The following is a 27,812-nucleotide window of genomic DNA, read 5'->3' as shown; positions in this document are numbered from 1 at the left end:
ATAGATAGTTCACTATAGCTGGTATTTACCACTAAAGTCATTATAGATAGTGCTTATCATAGCCTTGTACATACCCTATAGTCCTTACCTTATAGTTTCCTCATAGCTTGTGTGTTTATCCTTTATAGTCTCTATAGCTTTCATTCTCAATCAATATAGTTTTATTTCTGTATAATTTCAGTGATTTTACCTCATATTATCTCTAATACATTAAAAGGACTGTTTCCTGTTTTCAATAAACACATTTTTGGTTATCTTTAATCAGCTTCTAGAGTATTTACTTTGGGGTTTGAGGTATAATTATAAGGTAAACCGAAGCCGCTTGGGTAGCCAGACCTGGAGATAGCCATTTTCCCCCAGTGTGCCTTCACAGTGCCCATTGGCAACAGTTGCTTCTTTTTTTCTGGAAAACTCAGCAAGGAGTGGCATCAGTCCAAGGACCATCACTTTGAATAGAATAGTGTGAATCATTGATGGACAAGTTCTGTAGTAAGAGTTTCATTTTAAAATTGTTAATACATTAGATTAAATGGTTACATTATTAACTTTTTAAAATAATTATCCAGATTACTTACTTACACTCTTCTTTGTGAAATGGATTTGGTATTTTAAAGAGAAATTTACGAAAGCACGTATGGCTGATTTATTAAAAGAGTCTGCAATGCAGTCAGTTTGATGAGGTAGATGTACCAATGGAAGGCTGCCATTTGCCTGTAAAAGGGATGAGTTATTTGAAAGAAATATTGAAAAAATTCTATGGCAATGAATTGTATTACTTATATGAGATTGTATGTAGAGCCCATTTGATGAGATAGATCTTATACCAATGCAAGCCTTCAGAAGCAAATTGACAATTCACATGTTCACTCTCTTTTCTGTTGTGATTACTCTCTTCCTTTCTCGCTTCAGTATTCCATGTGGACTGATGCTCACCAGAGTTCTCATAACAAAACCTGAGACTTTGATTGAATGTAAATCCTGCTTAGATACTCTGCTTTAGTGTCCACTCAACTTGTGACTTGCCATGCTGAGTATAACAGATTGAGTATCCCTTATCCCAAATGCTTGGGACTGGAAGTGTTTGGAATTTCAGATTTGGAATACCTGAATAATTAAATAGATAATTAAATATTTTTAAGATGGGATCCAAGTCTAGATACAAAATTCACTTATATTTTATACACACCATTTACATATAGCTTGAATGTAGCTTTAGACCATATTTTAATAATTTTGTGTACATTGATCCATCAGAAAGGAAACGTGTCACTATCTCAGCCACCCATATGGACAGTTCTTAATGTAGGATTACAGTAGAGTCTCACTTATCCAACACTCGCTTATCCAACATTCTGGATTATCCAACGCATTTTTGTAGTCAATGTTTTCAATACATCATGATATTTTGGTGCTAAATTCGTAAATACAGTAATTACTACATAGCATTACTGCGTATTGAACTACTTTTTCTGTCAAATTTGTTGCATAACATGATGTTTTGGTACTTAATTTGTAAAATCATTACCTAATTTGATGTTTAATAGGCTTTTCCTTACTGCGTCCTTATTATCCAACATATTCGCTTATCCAACATTCTACCGGCCCGTTAATGTTGGATAAGTGAGACTCTATTGTATTTTGATTTTGGGATTCTCTGTAAGGGTTGTGATATCGACTATTTCTGATTATTCCTGTGGACATGGCCAAGCCTGTTTTCACTTTCTGTCTGAGATTCCAAAACCAAGGGCCTTACCAAATATTTGCAGGCCACCTTACTTGGTGTGTCAATCACAAGTTGTTTAGGATACCACTCATGGCTTGCCAAAGCTAGAATAATATTATGATAAATAGTCAAGTAGGATCCAGATTTGGATGTGCCGATTTATATGTATGGATGTGGATTTAGATTTTAAGTTCAGTGGAACCTTGACTTAAGAATGTCCCAACATGAGCAATCCGAGACAATTTTCTGTTCTGACTTGTGAGCTGTAAGCTGAGTTACGAGCCATGGCTGGAGGAGGAGGCTCCACGCCCCATGAACAGACCCTGCACAAGATGGCACGTACTTTTGCCCTAGCTCTGCCTTACACTCTGGGCCCGCTTGCCTTCTCCTTTGGCTGCAACCAGGTGCATGGTTCGCCTCGAGCCCAGTTGCGGCTTTTCTGTGATGGGGCGGTGGATGGAGAACAACCACCCCAAGCCCTGCGGGGCCTCCTCCTCCAGGCGCCGCAGAGAGGCCTCCAGCTCGGCCTCTGGTAGGAATTAGCCAGCGAGGCCTCTGACAGGGAGGGAGGGAGTGGGGAAGGATATTTTTTTTAATTCATTCTGTGACCAAGCTCTTAAGGGGGAAATTGGTGTGGTTTTATGTGGGGGCTGAAACACAGTAATTGAATGTCAGTGCATTTCAGGGGGAGATTTGCTTTGACATAGGAGCAAATTGAGTTACGAGCTTGGTCACAGAACAAATTAAACTCATATGTCAAGGTATCACTGTGCTATATTTTAAATAGAAATTTATACATTTCAAAATGTGTGACCAGATATACCTATTTGGCTTACTGTCCAAGTGCTACATTACCTATTGATGGCCACCTTCAGAGCACCAACAGCCCATTCATACTGGTCCTTATCGTTCAGATAATGGAAGCCCTCAAACAAAGATCTGCTTTATAGAAGGTTATGAAATTAGGGGCTCTGCTGAACAAAATAAGGCACAAGACAATCCTGTGGCATGTGTAGGCATGGTTTATTATTAAACAATGTACAGTAGAGTCTCACTTATCCAACATAAACGGGCCGGCAGAATGTTGGATAAGTGAATATGTTGGATAATAAGGAGGCTTTAAGGAAAAGCCTATTAAACACCAAATTAGGTTATGATTTTACAAATTAAGCCCCAAAACATCATGTTATATAACAAATTTTAAAAAAAGTAGTTCAATACACAGTAATGCTATGTAGTAATTATGTAGTATTTACAACTTTAGCACCAAAATATCACGATGTACTGAAAACATTGACTACAAAAATGCATTGGCTAATCCAGAACATTGGATAAGCGAGTGTTGGATAAGTGAGACTCTACTGTATTTAGAAGAAACCTTTAACTTGTGGCTGAAGATTTTTTTCAATAATTTTTATTAAGTGCATTTACCATAAACATACACATCACCATCAACTTGTGCTTAAACAAAAGGGTAGGGTGTGACTGGAAGGGGAGGGATAACCCCATACCTAAAATAATGAAAACATTATTTTCAGCTGAAGATTTCAAAATAATTAGTTGGGTAGAAGTGATGCACCTGCGGCCTGCCCATGTTCTTTTATCCATGTTTAAAAGAGCAACAGTATTATGCGAACAGTATTCAAAGCATCCTTCAACGTTCTTGAAAACTTGTAAAAGAAACATGTGCTTTTATTTCTCTTTAGCTATAAGAGGAAGATTGACATGCTTTGTATGCATAAATCTGATTTTTTTTGACAAGCTATTTAAAGTACTGAAAGTTTTTTTAATGGCTTTGCAGTTCAGTTCAGCTAAGCATAGAATTTTTCTCAAATAAATAATCTTTTTCCTCGGGTATTAGAGGTACAAAATGCAATCCCTGGGGCATCAGAGAAAGAATGCTTTACGTTTCTGCATCTGGGCATGTCATGATTTGCATTGTACTGTATACATGGTGAGTGGATTTTTAACTTGACTAGAGTCTACATGCTTTGTATGCCATTTTGATGTTGGTAACAAAAAAGGTAAAAGTAACTACACCAGTTCTTTCTCAAAGGATTAACATTATATAATAATTGCATGGATGTTCAAATAAAATGACCAGAAAGGTCACCACCATTCTTCATATATTCTAGCTTCTGCTATAAGACTGTTAATTTCTTTTTAATCCCCTGCTGAGAAGAACTATGTTTTTTTTGTTTTTGTTTTTGCTGAGTAACATACCTATGTATTATTTGCAATGCAAGACGTGGATGTGCCATTCAATGACAGATACAATCCAGGTTGAGTGTCCATCATCCAGATTTTCAAAATTCAAAATATTCAAAAATCTGTCCACATGGGAGACTGTGATACTGATGTCTCTGTGCTCTGATAGTTCAATACACACATATTTTGTTTAAGACAGTACAGTTATTAAAAAATACAGTATGAAACTATTTTCAGAGTATGTGTGTACAATGTATATGAAACATGAATGAATGTTGTGTTTAGATATGGGTCTCATCACTGAGATATCTCATAATGTGTGTATATGCCAATACAGATATTCCAAAATTGAGAAAAAACTAAAATCAAAACCACTTCTGGCCCCTAGCATTTTGGATAAAGAATACTCAATCCGCAATTATAGTATGTCACTGCAGAACTGAGATTCATTGAGTTCAGTTGGGTTGACTCCCAAATCAGTGGGTGGGGGGGGGGGCTTTTTTCTGATTGTGTGGATGCACTGTTCTGACAACAGCAAATGTTAAAGATCATGGCCAGGTTTTTGAGCTCTGTGGCTGGTGGAGAATGACAGCAGTGATGTGGAAGATGAGGTGGCATCCCAAAAAGGCTGGTGTAATCTTGGTGTGTCTAATCATAAGCCCCAGATTCAACACATACTGCTCTGGGGCAGATTTACAATAGAATAACTTGTCCAGTATAGATACAGTAATGGGCTAGATGAATAAAAAAATGGAAACTGAATTTAGATAAGACAGAGCTCAGATATGTTACCTTTATGGATCAGACTTTCCAGAATCCCCAGACAATTATGGCAAATAGCCATGTTGACTCGGGAGGTGGCGAGTCACAAAAGTAACTTTTCAAACCTGTGGCAAGGGTCACATGCACGATTATATCACCCCAAACATGATAAAAGTTGTTTAAAAGGAGTTGCCTAGGAAACAATTGAACACACTTGCACACCTAGATATTAATGTGGTTTTTTTTTTTTCATTTTTGAGTTAGTGTGTTGGGTCACAAATGAAAAATTGTTTTGCAATTTAGCAGGTAATTGTAGGCCCATTCATGCTACAAAATTCTTTATGATTGCACTTTAATTGATACAGTTCCAACTGTGGAATCCTGGCATTTGTAGTTTATGGAAGGTTATTTAGAATTCTCAGCCACATAGATCTTGTGTCTCACCAAACTATACATTTCAGGATTTCACAAGATGCAGCAACAGCAATTGAAGAGGAATGATAGTGCTACAATTACATAATGTGACAGAGTCTCATGTATGCGCCGGGGGCCCCGGTGGCGCAGTGGGTTAAACCCTTGTGCCAGCAGGACTGATGACCTGAAGGTTGCCGGTTTGAATCCAACTGGGGGAGAGCACAGATGAGCTCCCTCTATCAGCTCCAGCTCCATACAGGGACATGAAAGAAGCCTCTAAACAATCAAACATTTTAGTCCTGCTAAAATTTCCTGCTTCTTGGCAGGGGGTTGGACTAGATGGCCCATGGGGTCTCTTCCAACTGTACTATTCTATGATTCTATGATCTTTTTTAGCTATGTAGTAATGCTTCATCATCATCATTAGAGTATATCCCCTTTGCTATGAGATTACCCAAAACAAAGGAAAACATTTATACATAAAGGTTCACCATCTAAATTTGATAGCGTGGAAAATTATAAAGGGAGAAGACAGACAGCAAAGAGTAGTAAGAAAGGAATGACTGGATTTAGACATAACATGAAACCATTATTTGCTTAACTAAACTAAACCAAGCTAAACTTTGTGTAATGTCTAAACCTGAGCTTGTCTTCAAATTCTGGTTTGCTTTGAGACCAAGCAATGTAAGGATAGTTTGGAAACTATAGTTTGTGCTAATTTTGCTGTTGTGTCTGATTTTGCTGGCCCTTGGCCAACCAAGGGCATTGCTCCAGTTGAACATGTAGTATGGAAGCCAGAAGATACTCATTAATTTATAAGCTGAGTCAGGAGTGGAAATAAACATCAAGAGCATTTTGAAAGCTCATCATAGGCAGGGCTTTAGGTCAGTGTTATAACAGATGCTTTGCATGCAAATGGTCCCATACTGAATCTCCAACAAGTGGTCTGTGGCCTACTTCTGGTCTCAAGCTCTCCTGGTGACAAAGTCTCCAATCCTCAATATTCTTTTTGAAAACGCTTCTGATTTTGGAGCAGTTTTTAACCCCACACCAACAGCAACATTAACTAAAGGCTGGCTGCAAATGCCACTCCAGATTCCCCACCGCTCTAGACACTTCCTAACTCTCCCAAGTTATCCCTGAAACAAACAAACAAAAAACCAGCCAAACAGTCACCCAGAGGGGGTGTCATTGTGTTTAATGGGCTTTGTCCCAAGAGATTTAGATACATAGGATTCCACTTGTACACATGATGTAATTGAAAAATAGGATGCCACCTGTGAATAAAAAAAAGTTCATTCCAACTTTTTTTGTCAATTGCTGCTTGCCTCAACCAAGCCTGTTGATATGTTCAACGAGGCTAATGACATCTGAACGAATACTATGCTACCCTACTCATAACAACCCCATTCTACAAAAGGGACAATAATAAATTATAGACAAATAAGAACTATTTGACACTGAATTATAATAGAATAAGGTTTCAGAGACGGGTTTAGGATTGGGGCTTATGTGGAGGCAGAGATTTTGAATATGTACATATTTAAGATTAGCTGCAAGTGAGTGAGATACAATGCCAATTTGCTGGCTTTAGCATAATTACACAATCTTAATACTAACATTAAAGCAGAGATTTAGGTGTCAATGCTGATCTGGAGTGTTGTGTGCCATAGGAGTCTGCACAGCTCTGAAACAGCTCGGTGGTTGGATAGAGTTTGTTTGGTGCCACCAGACCACCACCTGTTATAGTCCAGCCTTTGATTGTGCCTGTACCTAATCTCAATGGGGATTCTGGACCTGGGTCTGTTAAGGCAGCCTGATGATGACAATGGGGATTGTGGGCCTGCAGACTAGCAGGAGAATCAGGGGATCTTAAGTCCTAAGAATGAGAACTCTCTGTCCGAGGAAGGCCACATTCCAGAAAGGCTGTTCCCTAGAGATGCAAGGTCAGAGACAGAGTTGAGCTCAGAGGAGGAAAATGCAAGTCCAGGTGGCCCGGCTAATGAGCAGCAGCTAGATAGGAGATGCTTCCTCAACATAAAGCTTTTCATGGGAAAGTACGAATGTCAAGCCGCTTATTAGCCAAGAAGCTCTTATCAGCTTTTGAAGGGAAACTGCATGGTTTTCTGTCTATATTAGAGGCACCAGCAGAACATTCCCTCAGTCTAGGCAACGTTGGTGTTAGATCATAGAACTTCTGCCAAATCAAGTCTTCCAAGGGATTTCTAGTTCCAGGTTTCCTTGTGTTTATGTTCCTTGTTTCATGTTTCAAGTTTCCAAGGACTTTTCTTGTATTTTGGATGTATCCTGCTTTTGTATTCCTGGTTTTTGATGCATATCATGTACTTTGAACGCGGAGGATTATTCCTATCTTTTGAACATTGATTTGTATAGTATTTTGCTGAACTGCTTTATATTTTTTTCTTCAATAAACCACTTTGCTATTTTACCTTGAACCGGATGGTGTGTTAAATACGGAGGTGTATCCCAGCCTTGGGGTGCAACACCACCCTTACATTTCCCCTCTCATCATTAGCTTTGTGACAACTACCGGACATGAAATTACCAGTGATCAGTGATTATTGCTCATCACATCCTCTAAAACTAAATAGAGTGATCTTTTCCAATCATCCCATTGATCCAGGCAGCATCAGTAGATGTGATGGGCTACGATCACCAGCAGTTTTGTCACTGCTAATTGAGGACTAGAGGGAGAAGCAGGATGGTCATGTGAACAGGCACAGATGCTTATGAATAGGTAGCATTTCAATTTTTCACACCATCACAAAGCGCAGGCAAGCTCCAGAGCTGCATGGGAGATTCAGAGCACCCTACAACTTTTTTAAACATGGGACAATACATTATGGAACCAGAAGAATTTATTCCATTTGAGAAATGATCTCTTGTGTGGTTTGTCTCTTAAGGAGCATACATAATAGGAAATTATAGTAGAAGGATGGGGCAGTCAAGGAGAAAGAATTTATGCCAGCCCCAGATGAGGTTGGGAAGTCAGTGTAGCGGTTTAAGGAGGAACGTTACAAGCCCTACCCCTGCACATTATCTGCCAAAAAGTGAGGGATGAAATGCTATCTGTAGTGTCTGGTATTCACACTATTGATTGATGTTTTCAAAATGGAAACATAGTATAAGAGAGTAATTTCTACATCTTTTTTTCTTTGCAGATCACTCACGGTGAGCCACAGAAAACATGCTCCAAGCCTGTAGCAGCAAAAGTCACAGACAGTTGTCAACAGATCTGTCAATGTAGACCACCCCCATTACCACCCCCTCCTCCTCCACCACCACCACCAAGGTTGCTTGGAGTTCCATGTAAGTAAAGATAGCTATTGTTTCTGTTTGTACCAAAAAAGCAGCTAGAAAAGTCTCATGTATAAAGTGAGTGGGCAGGAGCTGAATTCACTTAACTTGCATTTTTCTAATGGATAATATGAAAATAATCTAATTGAAGATGAAATATCCTTTGGCTCACTGAACAGGGATTGCTTTAGAGGAGTCAAGACAAATTCTTTCTGTTCTGTTCTTTTCTCAGAGCAGCTCATTAACACTGAAGCCCTAGAGAGCTTTAATTTCTAATGTCATTTTATAATTTGCATGAAAATGGATGAAACGTCTGATAATTCTAAACTAGTATTAGATGAATTTGTGTTTGTCTTTAGATGGATTCTAACAAACTCAACTCCAGATAGTGAATGTGTTCTACATGATTGTGTTTTGGACTTCTGTCAAAGTGAAAAGGGCAATAATAGAATGAAACCTGTTTCTATTATTTTAACTTCACCTTTTTATAAATATTCTTTCCTTAGACCTGTAGGAAATACTTGGAAACCTGGAGAAAGGAATCAGTTTTAAACAAATTAGGTTTTATAAGATAAGGTAATTTTTTTATTGTGAAATAGAAGTAAAAAAAAATCTTACTTTTTATTCCATATGTCTCTATGCTTTCCATCCTGCAAGGTATAGCTTTGTTTGCTATTCTGATTTTATTACAATTCTCCATATAATATCAACAATATAATGCACAGAATCGTGAAAGTATTTCCTTCAGGGCTAGAAAATCTGAATGCTTAGCTCAAGAGAAACACACAGAGACTGAAGACTTTAAAAAAGTGAACTTTTGTTGACCTGTGTACACTTCAGTAGTCCATACTTAAAAGCATAAATGGCCATAAATCTGACATGTGAAACAAAATCTTGAAAAACCAGCAAGAGAATATTTCATCCTCTCGGGCTACTCAGATACTTATCCTACAGTCACCACATTTGAAGGAATAGTTGTCAGATATGAGGGTCCAGTGTGAAACAGTTAAACTAGAATGTATTACTACATTCAGTTGTGTTGAATTCTGAATTGCATGAGCATGAGATGGGAGCTGTCTTTCCCACCACAGAAAATAATTTGTCCCTCTGCATGTGTCAGATTTGCATAATAAGAAAGACAGCACTGTTGCCAGTGACAATTGTTTTGAATAGGGCACTCTGTTCTTGTCTCATGTATACTTGGCTCTGAATACAAATAGGACAGACTTACTGATATTCTTTGGACCCCACTGTTCACACCCTTTCTTTTAAATATTTGTATTTATGTGAGTGTGAGTGTGTGTGTGTGTATTTGAGAGAGAGCAAATTTGCGAAGCTCAAAATGATTTAAAAACCACTCTGTGGCTCCGAAGATTTTGTTGGGTCTGCCTGGATCTTGTTTGGTCCAAAACTACTTTCTCTTGTTTAGGGTTATATCAACACTATAGAATTAATACTCTTTGCAACCACTTAACTGCCATGGCCCAATGCTATGGAATCTTGGAATTTGTAGTTTGGTAAGGCACCAGCACTCTCCTGGGGCTAAAGATCTTGTGAAAAATCAGTGCTATGGCATGCCTTGAAATTCCATGTGAGTCTCAGAACTCTTGTATACACTACAAGAATAGTCTCTGAATATGGATACAAATCCACTTATTCATGTTTACAAATTCCATTCATTCAGGAATACAGCATGTACCTTCATCTGCAATGAATAATGTATGCTTCTTATTTTGGAAAGGCAGCTCTTGGCAAAAACCATGGCTACTGATCTTAAAGTTCTTGCCACAACTTCTTTCGATTGATCTGGATTAACCTGGAGAACATCTTAAAGTATGGTACTGACCTAACTTTGACTGACTTGTTGAAGTACTACTACTGTCACAAAACCAAGAAATGAAAGAGAGCAATACAGTATGAGCCCCTTATCCAAGGATTTGATGGGGTGGTGGTGATTGTGAAACATCTTGAAACATAAGACTGATATCTGGAAACACAGTATAACCCCTTGGTGAATCTGGGGGTCATACTGTATTTCCAGATCTCAGTCTTATGCTGCTGGAAAGGAAAGGGCTACCAGAAGATACTAAGACTCTCCAAGTTCCTTCACCACTGGTTTACCACTGGCCTCAACTACTTCTTATCGCTCTGAAAAAAGTCCAAGGAGGGATCCATGCCAGCTAAAACTCACCAAAATAATACAAAAAAAATTACAAGTGTTGTGACTAGCTCACAAATTGTTATATGAGTTTTTATGAAAAGGAACTTGTCCAGGTGCATTAAATGTTAGGTTCATTACAAGATGTGATTAAAGTGGTTGTAACAGTGGGCAATTCTTAAAAAATGGGTTTGTTTCCAAACACCTGTGATGGAGCCCAGGAATGGTGACATCCACACAGATGCTGGGGAAAATATCTCCACAAATACAGCTGTGCTGTGAACATGCACAATGAGGTACTGTCTAGATCTCCACATGTAGCAATAGCTCAGAGACTGACATAGAGTTGCTGATATTCCTGAGATGCTGTATCTCTCTTGGTGTGAATCTACATACTATAGAATTAAAGCAGTTTTACTCAACTTTAACTTCCATGGCTCTTTGTTATAGATTCATGAGAGTTGTAGTTTCTGTGCCTATCGTGCAAGTTGAGCTGTGAATGAGAAAATGCGTGCTCTGTGAGAGCAATTTGTGTACATTAGACTAGTAATGGTGTCTCTGGGAAAAATTTCTTTGATCTCTATTTCCTCTGTTTTCTTAGAGGTCTATGGGATGTCTTTTTGTTGCACACCAATTAGGTCAGACATGCTATCTAGTAATGAAAGGCCTTCATCAGAAAGAATTTTGCTATTTTAGAAAATTGTTAGGACCTCTTCAGTTCAGTCACTTGTGCAGAGAACTTGAGTAATTTATTCTTGCTTTTTGATGTATTGCTCTGGGAATGTATATGTGTTATAATGTCAGGTTTCCAAATAAGAGAGATTTCCAGGTAAGGGAGACTCAACCTGTAAAGCGTTGGGAGTGCATGTGATTGATATGGAATATAGACACAATAAAATGAGAGGGAATGGCCTGGCAATCATTGCTAACCATAATTAATAACTGAAGTTCCAGAGCAAAGCCTCACCAGTGAAGTGAAGACATAGGTCAAGGTGTTTTGGCCAAGAAGTGATGCTTGTGGGCTTCTGCCCCAAAATTGCAAGCATAAGGGAACATGTGCTATGCAAAAAAAAGTTTTATACTAACAAGCCACCATTGTTTTCCATTTGAACTGTCACTCTTTTGTCTCTGGTTGGCTAGAAAATGAGAATGGCTAGGATCCACACAAGGATTGGTCTAGAGTGAAGGCAACAGAGCCTCCTTCATGGGTGGGCACATCCTGCAAGTATAGCCTAATCCAATTTTATATTAAACAGAGGCAGGGTTTTAGAAAACAACAAAAGAAGTACATTCCAGGTACCTTGCTTCTGAAAGCAAACAAACATTTTTTTCCAGGCAAACAAAATTGTAATTCCTATGATTCCATAGCATTGAGCAGTTTAAGTAGTGTCAGACTGCATTGTTACCACATTATAGATGTACCTCAAGGCCCTTCTTGAGATAAAACTTAGGAATATGTTTATACACAAATAAGATTTAGGAAATGCAGCATTCTTTAACTGAACCAAAGGAGACATATATTTTGTGAAGAAGGAAAGAAACTCATCTGCATACTCTCTAACTGTCCCAGTTTAGCAAGGACTATCCCAGTTCATGCTCTGTTGGCCTATCTTTTTACCGAATTTCAAAATATCCCTTTTTTCTCTCTGACTACTACATTCCCCCTCAGTTTTCAGCTTACTTCAGTTCCACTAAGATGAGTTCAAAGTGCAAAAGTAGTTTCCACTCAATCAACCTACTGAAGGGAAGTAAAGAACCGGAGGGATATAATTTGCCAGTAGACTAAGGCAAAATCAAACTGCTTTAGCTTCTCTTAACTTTTGTGTTCATTCCCACTAATAACTTTTGCCAGTGTGCCCACATACTGATGTTGCTTGTCTGCATGTTCAGTTTTCATCAGAAAACTGTTGGAGAGTATACATGTATGTATGTATGTATGTATGTATGTATGTAAAAGTATTTCTGTATTGCCTCTCGGCTCACAAGGGTTACCAAAATGATTAACAAATAATTTTTTAAAACAAGGACAAAAGCATTTAAAAATCATATTAAAATATTCTTTAAAAACTCCTAAGGGCAATATTAAAATCCAGTTTTAGTATTGTATTTGTCCTTTGGGGTTTTTTTGTTACATTTAGTTTCTTTCCCCCCTCCTCTGTCGTTAGTTTCCTTCTTTTTCTATTTGTTTTCCTTTTATTGTCTGAATTTGTGTCACACCACAGGATGTAATTCCAGAAACAAAATAACAATATTTTGAACTACTTGACAAGAAATTGTGTACCTATATCTTTATAAGAACAGAAATTGGTCAATTTACTTTCAGAAAAAAAGCAACTTTCTAACTCCCACCCGACAACCCTCCTGTCATTCAATTTAATTTTTAAAATTTGGGTCCTATTCAGTCTGATAACATTTCCCAGAGAGCAGAAGATGCATTCACTCTTTTTCGGGTCATAAACATAATAAAAATGTATATATGGACATTTTTCTGACATTAGAGCACATTGTATGTGCTTTAGAGATGCCACCCTCAAAAAGCATTTTTTTCTAATTAATCTATGAATTGATGCATTTGTGAAATATATCTGCTTAAAATCTGCTTACATGGGTATATACATTGTATATTATTTCTAGATACATTATTAGTCTTCCTCACAGGCTTCTAAACTCAGTGGAAGTGCTTCTGTGCGCTCAGTAAATACAAGCTGTGGTTCAGGTATGTTGTTCCCCCCAAAAGAAGGAAATCTTTTTCATCTCCAAAACTCAAGGTCTTTTAGTCTCAGCCACAATAATGGACGTAAATTGGTGATTTTTACTCCACCAACTGTAAGAATGCCAACTTTGCTTAAGAAATCAATAAAGCAAGAGCAAGAGAATATCTATTTGGCATCTATGTCAGCACAAAGTGTACAGTACTGTTTGTGAAACTTGAAATGTTTGTATAGACAGCTTCAGAAAAAGGTTAAACAGCATAGCCCCCTCAAAACAACCATCATGACCACTCAATCTTGGGAAAGGGAGGGGTATATTTTGAACTACATCTGGGTATATTTCTGCAGTGTGACTCCTGTATTTGTGCTGTTGATACATGTTTTTTTTTCATACCTACAGTTTCACTTAGTTGGCTATTCACTTAGGGCACATGTGGGCCATTTTATGTGGACTACAACTGCTGTATTTCTCATCATTAGGCATAATGTCTAGAGCTGATGGAAGTTGTGATACAGTAACATCTAGAAGGCTGCAGTTTGTTCTGTTTAGTTAGGATAGTGGGGTCTGAATTTAGACACAAGGCTTGTGGATGTGACTTTAAAATGTCCTTTAACCTTTTCCCAACCTCAGACACATGTGCTAATGGATTGCAGTTCCCATTATCCCCAGTCTGAAATTGTAATATTATTATTATTACATTTAGTATTTTACTCTTTATTATTATTATTACATATTTTCTCTATTGTTGTTGTTATTATATTTAGTATTTTACTCCCTTGTTGTTACATTTATTAATTTTCTCTAATTATTACTACATTATTTTTACTGTATTATTATTATTACATTTATTATTGTATTCAGTTTATTATTACATTTATTATTTTACTCTTGTCAGGACCCAGGCTGCAGAGCACCAATAACCATACACAGAGGCCAGAATCTATCTAATATCTTTATTAAGGAAATATATAAAGTTAATAAAGGCAAGTATAGGAAATAGTCCAGAAGTAGACCTTTCAGGAAAGGTCAAAATTAGTCCAAAAAAGCAATGTCCAATATGAAATAGTAAGGTCCAAAGTTGTAATCCAATAACCGAAACACTCACTTGCCAAGCAAGTGAGGGGAGATGACAAGGTCCTTTAGTCCATGAACTTGAGCAAGGCTAGGAAATAACTTGATTCTTGGCACACAAAGCTTGATTCAAGGCAACAAGGAAACGAGGAGCAAGAACAAGATCCGTGGTAATTACTTGGCGAGGTCCGGGAAACAAGGCAAGATCCGGGGAGAAACAAGGCTGAGAACGAAGGCTTGGAACAGGAACAAAGGCTTGAAAGCAGGAGTAGCCGTCCACACACGCTGCTCCGGTAGCTGACGAATTGACTCCGCAAGATTCCTTCGGGAGCAAGGAACCTAAATAGGCCTCGTTTTCCCACCAGAGAACACTTCTCTGGGGAAATCAGAAACGAAAGTCAATCTCTGTGTCCAGATGTATGACTCCCTAAAATTTCTCATGGCAGCAGGCTTAATCATCTGAATGCTTTGCTGCAATTCTCAAGCTCCTGCGATTAGCTTGTTGCACTCCTTTTTGCTGGAGATAATAATTACGGCGCGAAAAAGGGGGAGAACTCGACTCAGGGCTTGTTTGGCAGATTTCTGGAAGACAAGCCTCCTGCAGGTGCAAAGGCTCAATTTCTGGCTGGGATAGTTCCTTTTCTGGCTGAAATGGTGGAAAACCCAAGTTTTCCTCTTCATCATTCACAACAGCACTAGGAACGGGACTACATGGCCCATGAGTCATCACACTATCCCCCTCCTCAAGCCCCCTCTCAAACTGGGACTCTCTCCCCGAGGCGCGAGGCCGCGGCTTGGCGGGATAGGTCAGATGGAAGCGGCGGGTTAAATCGGGGGCATGGACTGTGGAAGCGTCTTCCCAAGAACGTTCCTCGGGGCCAAAACCCACCCAGTCAATGAGATATTGTAGGCGGCGGCGGTGAAAGCGAGAATCCAAAATGTCCTGAACCTCGAATTCCTCCTTCCCATCCACCAAAACAGGAGTGGGGGCTGGCCGGTCTGCATCAGGGCGCACACCGTCCGCCGGAAGGAGCAGAGAGCGATGAAACACTGGATGAATGCGCATAGAGCGCGGAAGTTGGAGTTTGAAAGTCACGGGGTTAAGTTGCGCCACCACTGGGTAGGGCCCAATGAAACGGGCATCTAATTTCCGGCAAGGGCGATGGGAGGGCAAAAAGCGAGTGGACAGAAGAACCCGGTCTCCTACCTTGATTTCGGGGCCCGGCTGGCGATGTTTGTCAGCGTGGCGTTTATAGTCCTCCTTGGCTTGGTCCAGTTGCTGGAGCAAAAGTTGTTGCACCGCTGTGAGTTCCTGCAGCCAGTCCTCTGCTGCGGGAACTTCTGAGGTTTCAATGACAGGAGGAAAGAAACGTGGATGGAAGCCGTAGTTTGCAAAGAACGGGGTTTCTTTAGTTGAAGCCTGGACCCCATTGTTGTAGGCAAACTCTGACAGTGGTAACAGGGAAACCCAATTGTCCTGCTGGTAGTTCACATAACAGCGAAGGTATTGTTCCAAAGTGGCATTGGTGCGCTCAGTTTGCCCATCCGTTTGGGGATGGTGAGCCGAAGATAAACGAGAGTCTATGCCCAATAGTTTTTGTAGTGCTTTCCAGAACCGAGAGGTGAATTGGGACCCACGGTCTGTGACCAAACTCTTGGGCAATCCATGTAATCTGAAAACATGTTGAAGGAATAGATCTGCAGTCTCTTTGGCCGTGGGAAGGCCATCACAGGGAATGAAATGGGCTAACTTGGTAAAAAGGTCCACCACCACTAGGATCGTGGCGAATCCACAGGAAGGTGGTAGATCAGTGATAAAATCCGCAGAGATTATTTCCCATGGGTGGGATGGGGTAGGGAGGGGATGCAGAAGCCCTGAGGGTCTTTCCCTTCTTGTCTTGGAGCGCTGGCATACTGGGCAGGTGTTGACATATTTCTCCACATCCTTGCGGATCTTGGGCCACCAGAAGTCTCTTAGGATCAAATGCATGGTTTTGAATAGTCCGAAATGCCCTGCTGGCTTGCAGTCATGACACAGACGAAGTGCTTTTTCCCTGCCCGGTCCTGGGGGGATGTAAACATGATTTCTATAGCAAAGTAGCCCATCCTTGAGCGAAAAGGGAAAACATAGCCCTTGGCGAAGTTGGTCTTGTGCCCAAGCATCTGCTTGCTGACTAGCCCTGATTTCCTGAGCACAAAGGGGCCCTGGAGTAGAGGGAGTTGATTCAATGGGAGTGGATTTGGTGTTTCCCACTGTGAGCGTGGCAAAGTTCTTGGGTTGTAGCAGCTGGGACTCAAAGGTCTCCTTGCGCCCTGCAGCGTATTCCGGTTTCCGTGACAGAGCATCTGCTTGCTTGGTCTGGGCTGGGGTTACATAATGGATTTGGAAGTTAAAACGTTCAAAGAATAAAGCCCAGCGTTGTTGCCTCTGATTTAGCTTGCGGGCAGTTCTTAGATGCTCTAGATTCCGATGATCAGTATGTACTTCAATGGGAAATTTGGCCCCTTCTAACCAATGTCTCCAAGTTTCAAAGGCTGCCTTTATGGCCAAAAGTTCCTTTTCCCAAATAGTGTAATTTCTCTCTGGTGCGGTCAATTGACGGGAATAAAAGGCACAAGGATGGAGATGATCTCCCACTGGTTGTAGGAGTACAGCCCCAATCGCCACATCGGAGGCGTCCGCCTGCACGACGAAAGGGGTTTCAGGGTCTGGATGCTGAAGGATTGGCTGGGACGTGAATAATTTCTTTAGTTGCTGGAACCCTTTCTCTACTTGATCTGTCCAGCGGAAAGGCTGTTTCCCACGGATGCAGCTGGTGATTGGGTCAGACCAGCGGGCAAAGTCTGGAATGAACTTGCGGTAGTAGTTCGCGAACCCCAAGAATCGTTGCACCTCTTTCTTGTTGGTTGGCGCCCGCCATTCCAATACTGCTGCAACCTTTGCCGGGTCCATGGTGAGCCCTAGTGGCGAGACACGATATCCCAGGAAATCTACCTCTTGTAGATCAAAAGCGCATTTTTCCAACTTGGCATAAAGTCCGTGGTCCCGCAATCGTTGTAACACCATTCTGACGTGATTCTCATGTTCTGATTGTGATCTAGAAAACACCAAAAAATCGTCCAGGTAGATAATCAGGAACCGATCTAGATAATCCTGAAAGATATCGTTGACAAAATGCTGGAATGTTGCGGGAGCTCCACATAAACCGAAATTCATAACCAGGGTTTCGAATAAACCGAATTTTGTCTGGAAGGCAGTCTTCCACTCGTCCCCTTCCCTGATGCGAACTAGATTATAAGCTCCTCGAAGATCCAGTTTGGTGTAAACTTTAGCCCCTCGAAGCCGGTCTAAGAGGTCTGAGATCAAAGGCAGGGGATACCGGTTTCGTTTAGTGATATTGTTCAATGCTCTATAGTCCACCACCAAGCGTAGGTCCCCTGACTTCTTTTTCACAAACATCACTGGGGAAGCGGCTGGGGATTGAGAGGGTCTGATAAACCCCTTGCGGAGGTTTGTCTCTAAGAACTCCCTGAGAGCTTCTTGCTCTGGTTCAGTCAGGGAGTAGAGGTGTCCTCGCGGAATCGGGGGCCCCTCCACCAAGTCAATGGCACAGTCATAAGGTCTATGTGGGGGTAGTCTCTCGGCTTCTTTTTCATTGAATACATCCCAATATTCTGAGTACTTCTTGGGCAAGGTGATGATGGGTTCAGCGTCTGTGGCATGGCATACCTTGGCTACAAGGCAATGGTTTTGGCAATATTTTGAAGCAAACTGCAGTTCTCTGTTGGACCAGGAGATGCTTGGGTCGTGGAGTGTCAGCCATGGAATTCCCAAAATCACAGGGAAGTGGGGAACCTCGGTAACAAAGAAGGAAATCTCTTCCATGTGTTCCCTTATCCACATTCTGGTGGGTTCCGACCACTGACTTACTGGACCTGTCTTGAGGGGGCGGCCATCGATGGCTTGCACCACACGGGCGTTCTTGAAGTCGTGATATTGTAATCCCAGAGAGTCGGCATACTCTCTATCAATGAAGTTGTTTGTGGCTCCTGAGTCTATCATGGCATGGACCATGACGGGTCCTTTTTTTACTGACCACAAGGTGACCACTAGAAGAAATAGGACCCCGGTTGGCGGCTCTTGAGTGGGTTTTTTGACCGGGTTGGCGAGCCTCTCTACGCCCGGTCGCTGGCTTCCCCCGCCGGCTGTGCGCCAGCCGCCTCAGACGTCTTCGTCTCCGTGGAGGACGCCGCCACCAGACGAGCGGCGGGCTTCCCTTTGGCTGGACACTCTCTGGCAAAGTGGCCCCCGTTTCCGCAGTACCAACAGAGATTTAGGCGTTGGCGGCGGGCCTTCTCGGCGGCATCTAATCTGGGACGCACATTGCCCAACTGCATCGGCACCTCCTCGCTTCCTCTGGGGTATGGGGCTGGTGGCGGGGGTCTCCACACTGGGCGCGGCTGGACGCCGGTGGGAGCGGGAGGTTTCGCTCCGGTCCTACCGCTCTGGCCTCGGATCCATTGTCTTCTGTTGGCAATCATGACTTCAGCTCGTAAACATTGATCAATGAGTGCTTCAAGGGAGTGTGGAGGATCCACCTTGGAGATTTCCTCCAGCATCTCGATGTTGAGACCCTCCCGAAATTGTCCTCTGAGGGCTATATCGTTCCATCCGGTGTTATGGGCCAGCACTCGGAACTCGGCTATGTACTGGGACATGGGTCTGTCCCCTTGGGAGAGGCGCCGGAGTTTGTGGCCGGCTGCCTCCAAATTGTCCTCAATCCCCCAAGTCGCCTTAATGTGATCCAAGAATTGTTGCGCTGATCTTAGATGTGGGGAGTCTTGGTCGAACAGTGCCGTCGCCCAGTTGGCCGCTGGCCCGTCTAGGAGACTGTAGATCCACGCCACCTTGATGTCTTCTTGGGGAAACTCGGCATTACGGGCCTCTAGATAAGCCTGGCATTGGCGACGGAAAACATGAACCTTAGAAGCTTCTCCAGTAAACTTGGTTGGCAGCGCCAGGGCCGGGAGACGGATTCCGCGTTCCTTCAATCCCCTTATTTCTCCCTCCTGCGCATTGAGCTTATCACGGATGCGGTCCACTTCATCCTTGTCGATGGTGTAACTGAGTGGTTGGGCCCCCGGTCCGGCTCCGGTAGACATTCTGGCCTAGGTTAATTGGTGCTTAGGGTGGCGGAGTCAAACTGTCAGGACCCAGGCTGCAGAGCACCAATAACCATACACAGAGGCCAGAATCTATCTAATATCTTTATTAAGGAAATATATAAAGTTAATAAAGGCAAGTATAGGAAATAGTCCAGAAGTAGACCTTTCAGGAAAGGTCAAAATTAGTCCAAAAAAGCAATGTCCAATATGAAATAGTAAGGTCCAAAGTTGTAATCCAATAACCGAAACACTCACTTGCCAAGCAAGTGAGGGGAGATGACAAGGTCCTTTAGTCCATGAACTTGAGCAAGGCTAGGAAATAACTTGATTCTTGGCACACAAAGCTTGATTCAAGGAAACGAGGAGCAAGAACAAGATCCGTGGTAATTACTTGGCGAGGTCCGGGAAACAAGGCAAGATCCGGGGAGAAACAAGGCTGAGAACGAAGGCTTGGAACAGGAACAAAGGCTTGAAAGCAGGAGTAGCCGTCCACACACGCTGCTCCGGTAGCTGACGAATTGACTCCGCAAGATTCCTTCGGGAGCAAGGAACCTAAATAGGCCTCGTTTTCCCACCAGAGAACACTTCTCTGGGGAAATCAGAAACGAAAGTCAATCTCTGTGTCCAGATGTATGACTCCCTAAAATTTCTCATGGCAGCAGGCTTAATCATCTGAATGCTTTGCTGCAATTCTCAAGCTCCTGCGATTAGCTTGTTGCACTCCTTTTTGCTGGAGATAATAATTACGGCGCGAAAAAGGGGGAGAACTCGACTCAGGGCTTGTTTGGCAGATTTCTGGAAGACAAGCCTCCTGCAGGTGCAAAGGCTCAATTTCTGGCTGGGATAGTTCCTTTTCTGGCTGAAATGGTGGAAAACCCAAGTTTTCCTCTTCATCATTCACAACAGCACTAGGAACGGGACTACATGGCCCATGAGTCATCACAACTCTATTGTTATTACATTTATTTTTCTCTATTATTATTACATGTGTTATTTTACTCTGTCATTATTGTTACTATTACATTTATTATTTTACCCTATTTATTACTATTGGAAGGATATGTAAGCACATTTACTGGTACATTGAAGAAGGTTAGAATAATGATTTAATCAGAGGTGAATCTGCTGGTCAATTCCATAATCGTTTCCTACTCTTTGTGACCTCATGGACCGCCCATGCCAGAGCTCCCTGCCGGCCGTCGCCGCCCCCAGTTCCTTCAAGGTCAACCCAGTCACTTCAAGGATACCATCCATCCATCTCGCCCTTGGTCGGCCTCTCTTCCTTTTTCCTTCCATTTTCCCCGCATCATGATCTTTTCCGAGCTTTCCTGTCTTCTCATGATGTAGCCAAAATGCCACTGTCGTTTCTCCTCTTCTTCTCTTCTCAATCGCCAGCTGGAGGTGGAGGAGAAAGAAGAGAAGAAGGGGCTGCTGCCACGTTTTCTCCTTTTCTTCCTCCTCTTCCTCCTCAATGGCCAGCTGAAAGGGGAGGAGGAAGAAGAGGAGAATAGCTTCCTGCCACCATTTCTCGTCTTCTTCCTCCTCTTCTCAAAGGCCAACTGAAGGGGGAGGAAGAAGAAGAGAAAGGGCCAATGTCATGATTTCTCCTCTTCGTCTTCCTCCTCAATGGCCAGCTGGAGGGAGCTGTTTCTCCTCTTCTTCCTCCTCTTCCTTCTAGATGGCCAGGTGGAGAGGGAGGAGGAAGACGAGGAGAAACGGCAGCAACAGTCCCTGTGCCACCTCTGCCATTTCTCCTCTTCTTCATCCTCTTCCTCCTCCATGACCAGCTGGAGGAGTGTGAGAAAGGGTGTCATAGGAATATAAAAATTACAGGTTGAGTGACCTTTATCTGAAATTTTGAAAACTCAAGTACAGTGTTCCCTCACTTATCGTGGGGGTTAGGTTCCAGGACCACCTGCAATAAGTGAAAATCCGCAAAGTAGGGACATTATATTTATTTTAATATTTATACATTATTTTAGTAGTTATACGCTATTTTAAGTCTTTATCAACCAATCGTGTGTTGATAAATCACCTCCTTCTCATCCCTTTGCCAGTTGGGCTCCTTTTCTCTCCCTTTGGCTTCTCCTTCCTTAAGCTGTAAATTGTAATTTTTTATGATTTATAATTGTCTTTTAGAGTTTATTGAAAAACCGTGAAACAGCGAATCCACGAAGTAGTGAGGGAACACTGTATATAAAAATGTGGGTATTCTAAATTCAAGACATTCCAAAATCCAAAACACTTCTGGTCCCAAATATTTTGGATAAAGGATATGCAATCTTTACTGTTTTTCAATGGCAATTATCTTTCTCCTCTGTGCGTCTCTTTTTTCCCTCCTTCACACATCTCTTTTAAAAATAGAATTCCCCTGTTGTCATGCTTTGAGTCACTCCCTTTTTAGCGGGTCTACTTTGTTTGGATAGAAACGTTTCAAGAGAGGAAAAGATATTATAGTCCATCCATACCCTTTATTCTTCTGGTTGAAGGCTCAAATGTTTCAGGGAAAGTTATCTTGATGAGTCAGATACCGCCAATTTCCATCCAAAGCAATCTGTAAGCTCTCCCAGGCAGTGGCAGGAACAGAGCCTCGCCTCACTCTGACAATTCAATAAATGTATCTTAATTGGCTCAGACCTGACCTCCTAAAACAAGATGAAGCCATTGTCCTGGTTGCCCCCTAGCATAAAGCACATTGCTCTGGTTTAGATTCATTACTGTTTCAAGCATTAAAAATACATATTGTCTTCAAATACTGCATATGGAGATAAGGCATAGAATTTCTATCTAGCTAATGACTACATAGTAAAATATTAGCTATTAGTGTTGTGCTTTTGTATGGAATTGTTGTTCGTTTTGTGTAGTTTCATTCATTTTGTCTCATTTCCATATTTGTTTCTGCTAACGAAAATGGGGTGCCTATATGAACAGAATTTTTGTTTGGCTTACAAAAAAATGAATTTTTTTGGACCTTTGGCTGCAATGGGAGGGCTTCTGAGACGCACCTCCCCCCCCCCCCCCCCGGCTCAGTTTTTGGGCTAGAGGGTAGATAATCACCACACATGGAGGGCATTTCGACCCCTTTTAGTCCACCAACTTTTAAAATGTTAGGGTCTTCCCCAGAGTACTATCATTATTAATAATATTATTATTATTAACACCCATTGGCACACATCAGCTGTCATGGGGAAGCAGCCTTCTCTCAGACTCAGCTTAGGGTCCCAGAATAACTATTGTTATTAATATTAATATTAACACCCATTAGACTACATCAGATATAATGGGGAAGCAATCCTCTCCCAGATTCAACTTAGAGTCCCAGAATAACTATTGTTATTAATATGATGATGATGATGATGATGATGATGATGATGATGATGATGATGAACACCCATTAGTCCACATCCGATGTAATGGGGAAGCACTCCTCTCCCAGACTCATCTTAGGGTCCCAGAATAATTATTGTTATTAATATTAATATTAACACCCATCAGTCCACATCAAATGTAATGGGGAAGCACTCCTCTCCCAGACTCTGCTTGAGGTCCCACAATAACTATTGTTATTAATTTTGTTATTATTATTATTATTATTATTAACACCCATTAGTCAACATCAGGTGTAATGGGGAAGCATTCCTCTCTCAGACTCAGCTTAGGATCCCAGAATAACTATTGTTATTAAAATTAATATTATTAACAACACCCATTGGTACACAACAGCTGTAATGGAAAAGCAGCCCTCTGTCAGTACCTGCTTATTATTACGGGGCCAAAACGAAAGGAAAACAAAAGCCATCATGAAGACTGTGCGGCTTTCATTTTCGTGTCACCTCTCATTTCCTACAAAAATGTCGTCATTCATTTTGTGTAGATAATTGGACAAAATGAAATGATAGCACGAAGGAAATGAAAGAAGTTTCCATGCACATCTCTATTAGTGGCAGCCCTGATTTTTGTTGGTGAGTCCCAACGAGAGTAAATCCATTGAATCAGTGGAACTTACCTACATGTAATTCATCACTCAGCAGTTGATAAAAGTCCATTCTAGTGTGAAGTAACCAGTAGGATTCAGGCCAACTAAGTTTGCCCATTCAGGATCTCCCTAAATCTGAGGTTTATGAGCCAAAACAAGAGATCTAGGAATAGCTTCTGATATTACTGCTAAGTGTTAGGAATTAAGCATCAACCCCAATTACTTGCAGCTTGACCATGAAACCTACACATGCACAGAGAGAGAAAATGTATATTCCTCTTTGGAAATTAAGTCTTAGATAACGTTTGGTTTGCTCTGAGGCCAGGGTGAAATGAGGGGATAATTTCTTCTGACATAGTTAGGAAGACAAGATAGGAATCATTTTATCTAGCACAGTTGCCTTTATCCAGAAGGTTAATACATATCACAAGGTTAGCCCTGGATGCTTGCTTTGTAAATTAATAGAATCACATAGAAAGGTTTTGAACACTGAAGTAACAGATCCCTTAAGCCTTTGAAATTGTAACAAGCTGCTGTTCTACTAGCTAAAGACTGGCAGCATAGTCCTGTTATCATACCAAACAAGTTCCAAACTGCTGATGAGAAGCCACCAGTCTTCAAGTTAATCACACCACTGGATGTGCACTTCATTCTGTGAAGATTGTATGTTGATGGGCTGTACACTCATCTGCACACATAAATCAAATTATGTTTAATTTTTCTTCCAAGAAAAATTAAAACCAACAAAAATCCCATAGTGATGGGGCAGGACTGTGGAATCTAGAAGCCCCTAGCCCCAGACTGGCACATCGGCTTCAGTCTGGCACATCGGATATGGATTCCGTCATTTTAGCTCAATTCCAAAGCAGTTGAGTAGCTCGGCAGCTGTATCCACGACTGAGCGGCCTTTTTAGAATCCACTCTTCTCACCCGATATGGAGAGGGGGCTAGAAAAGATGCCCTAAACATAGTCTGCTTCTCTTATACCTGACTGGACTGTCATGTCCAGAGGGGTCACCACCTTGTGGCCAAAAAAGAAAGACCATCTAGGGATATCAAGATGCTTGTTTATAAAGGTATTGTCCCCCCAACCTTGTTATATGTATGTGAAACCTGGACTGTCTACAGATGTCACACTCAACTTCTGGAACGATTCCATCAGCATTGCCTCCGAAAAATCCTGCAAATCTCATGGGAAGATCGGCGGACAAATGTCAGCATTCTGGAAGAAGCAAGGACCACCAGAACTGAAGCGATAATCCTCCACCATCAACTTTGCTGGACTGGCCACATTGCACGAATGCCTGATCAACTTCTCCCAAAGCAGTTACTATATTCCCAACTCAAGAATGGAAAACAGAATGCTGGTTAAAAGGGATTTAAAGATGGGCTTAAAGCTAACAAAAACTGTGGCATAGCCACTGAGAACTGGGAAGCCATGGCCCATGAGCCTTCTAGCTGGAGGCCAGCTGTTACCAACAGTGCTGTGGAATTTGAAGATGCACGAATGGAGGGAAAAAGGGAGAAATGTGTCAAGGCGCATCAAGCCAACCCTTGTTGGGACCACCTTCCATCTGGAAATCTATGTCCTCACTGTAAAATAACAAACTGATCCAGAATAGGCCTCTACTGCACCTACGGACCTGCCGCCCAGACCAGACCCTACACTTGGAAGGCAATCATACTCAGCCTCAAGTGATGATGATGCAGCCCATGCTTACTCTTTTTATTTCTTGTTTGGATACAATGGAAAATATTTGTGTTAAAGTGAGAAAAACTGTGTGTATCTTTCTCTCTTTCTTTCTCCCACACATTTGTAGTTTTTAAATGCAATCTAGACTTTACTAATTTGGGCTGCAACATGATATATACTCACTTGAGAATATTTTCCATTGAACTCAGTGAATTTATATAAGATTACATGGCTAGACATGGATCTGAGAGGCAGTGTGATGCAGTGCTGATACTTCCACTAATGAGCTGAAATCCATATGTTGTCATGAAGTGAACCTGAACCTCTCAGCTTAGTCTATCCCACCCATTTGTTCTAAGACTTAAACAGGCATAAGGAAGATAGTATGTGTTGCCCTATGTTTCTTGATGGATCAGATGTACTTTGAAATGTTGAGCATAACAATATGGCAGTGGTGGGGAATTGGCACGTATGTTAATAAAGAGCGCTCCTTTAAACAAAAGAGCTATTCAAGCATTTGGTTTTGGACTTGACACTTCTGGGAAAGGAAATTATGGCATAGATTCCCACTTTAAAACTTGGTGTCTTGGAGTAGTATGTTCAGTCTTCTTGACTTTGTGTGGTTGAGGAGACAAAGAAAGCTTATCTCAGGAACATTGTCCCATTAGTTTGATTTCTGAATGTACCAAACATCCAGAGTACTCTGTACAGGCCAGGAACTGGAAGATTTTGCTCAATTTGTTTTGCAAGAATGTGAACACTGCAGCACACTGCTGTTATAATGTAGGCATTTACTGTATTAAAGACCAGAGTGGATAACTGTTTTCCAAACAGAAAGATGACAGCTTACATCATCCATCTCTTAAACTGGACAAAATGAGCTTGCCTCAGCAGGGTGAGAAAACGAGGCCTGTTTACTGTCTTTGGCTCATGCAGCTTGTCAGCTTCAATATCTTTCCATGCGTTTCTAAACAATGAGTGTAAAAGTTCTGGCACATGAACTTTGCTAAGACATGGTCGAAAGTACTTGGGATCAGGTAAAGCTCTTCCTTGTACTACAGTGGTTCTCAACCTGTGAATCCCCAGGTGTTTGGGCCTACAACTCCCAGAAATCCCAGCCAGTTCACCAGCTGTTAGGATTTCTGGGAGTTGAAGGACAAGTCATCTGGGGACCCTAGGCTGAGAACCACTGCTCTACCATATAATGGAGCTAAGAGTTAGTTTTAAGATATTTATGTTGCATCTCCTAACCTCAGTTTCTGAGGTAGCTTTCAGCATAATTAAAATCCATAAAACAATAACATGGAGACTACAGTACATGTAATACTAAAAACAAAAACTGAAATTCATTGGGGATTTAGAAAAGTTACTTTTTTGAATACAGTACCCAGAATCACGCGGACATTACAGCCGTGTCATTTGTTTCAGAATTCTTACAATTTCCTTTGAAGTTGTTTCCTACCCTTTTTCATCAATGGAAAGCCATAAAGAAGATTAGACTTTGTGGAGTGGAGTTTTTGAAGATGTTACGTATCTATCACCCTTTTGTATCCCACAAATTTATTCAGATTTGAAGAGAATTGACATTTGACAGCGATACCAGTTATATTTCCTGTTTTCCTTAAATTGAGAGTTTCATTTTTATATCAAACTGATTGTGAACATTGTGGGACACCGGTACAGCTCAGTCAGTGTCTAAGGAAATGATTGATAAACGACTCATATTTAATCTGTAAGATATTTATTTATTTATTTATTTATTTAAAGTATTTATATTCCACCCTTCTCACCCATAAGGGGACTCAGGGCGGATCACAGAACATACATATGCAGCAAACATTCAGTGCCGTTTATACATTGACAAGACATAGAATTGTACATAGATAGAGATATGAATAGGTTTTCCCATCTTCTGCATCTTAGAGGCTTATGCTCAGTCCTGGCCACCGGCGGGGGGCGGGGGAGGCGGCTGTCACTCCATCTCCCTGCCAAAGAGCTCTGTTCGTAAACTTCCTCTTTTGGTTGAATTACTGGCATTTTTCTACCATTTCCTTATGGGTGCCTTAAAATACCTACGTACTTTTGAGTGGTACCTTTATCTACTCACATTTTGCTTTTGAACTGCTAGATAGGCAAAAGCTGGGCTAAACACCAAGAGTTCACCCTGACTCAGGCTTCGAACCGTCAACTTCTTGATTGACAAGATTTATTGCAGCTGATGTTTTAACCTGCTGTGCTAAAGCTCGGCCCTAATATATACCTTGTGACTCACAGATCATTTTTGCTGTATGGTTTGTAGTATTAAGAATTGATTCCTGCTGCTGCTGCTGTTGTTAACACAAGTAGAATTATACAAATCTCAATAATTGCATCATTTTTAATTAATGGTTTTAATGTTGATATGCTTTATTGGTTGTTTTTAATGTACATGTTTACTTTATTGGTTGTACTTTTTTGACATCAAATTGTTGCCTAAATATGTAAGCTGCTCTTGAGTCCCCGGTGGGGTGAGAAGGGCAGGGTATAAATGTGGTATGTAAACAAATAAATAAATAACAATCCTGGAAGGTTAAATAGAACAAACAGATAATGATATTCCATTTAAATTTTC

The 27,812-nt window shown here is 41.2% G+C and overlaps 1 protein-coding gene across 4 annotated transcripts in view; it reads left to right on the top strand.

Annotated features, from left to right (window-relative positions):
- prima1 (proline rich membrane anchor 1) overlaps positions 1–27,812 on the top strand; it is an 88,495-nt gene that overhangs the window by 25,130 nt on the left and 35,553 nt on the right. For all 4 annotated transcript variants that reach the window (XM_062968416.1, XM_008110758.3, XM_062968418.1 and 1 more), the window contains one exon: positions 8,290–8,437. In XM_062968416.1, coding sequence (XP_062824486.1) covers positions 8,290–8,437 — 148 coding nt within the window. The remainder of the gene's footprint in view (positions 1–8,289; positions 8,438–27,812) is intronic.

This window comes from Anolis carolinensis, chromosome 1 (assembly GCF_035594765.1).
Source record: "Anolis carolinensis isolate JA03-04 chromosome 1, rAnoCar3.1.pri, whole genome shotgun sequence".
In the NCBI taxonomy this organism is placed as follows: Eukaryota; Metazoa; Chordata; class Lepidosauria; order Squamata; family Dactyloidae; genus Anolis; species Anolis carolinensis.
The sequence above is the reverse complement of the archived record's forward strand: the minus strand, read 5'-3'. Positions and strand labels throughout refer to the sequence as shown.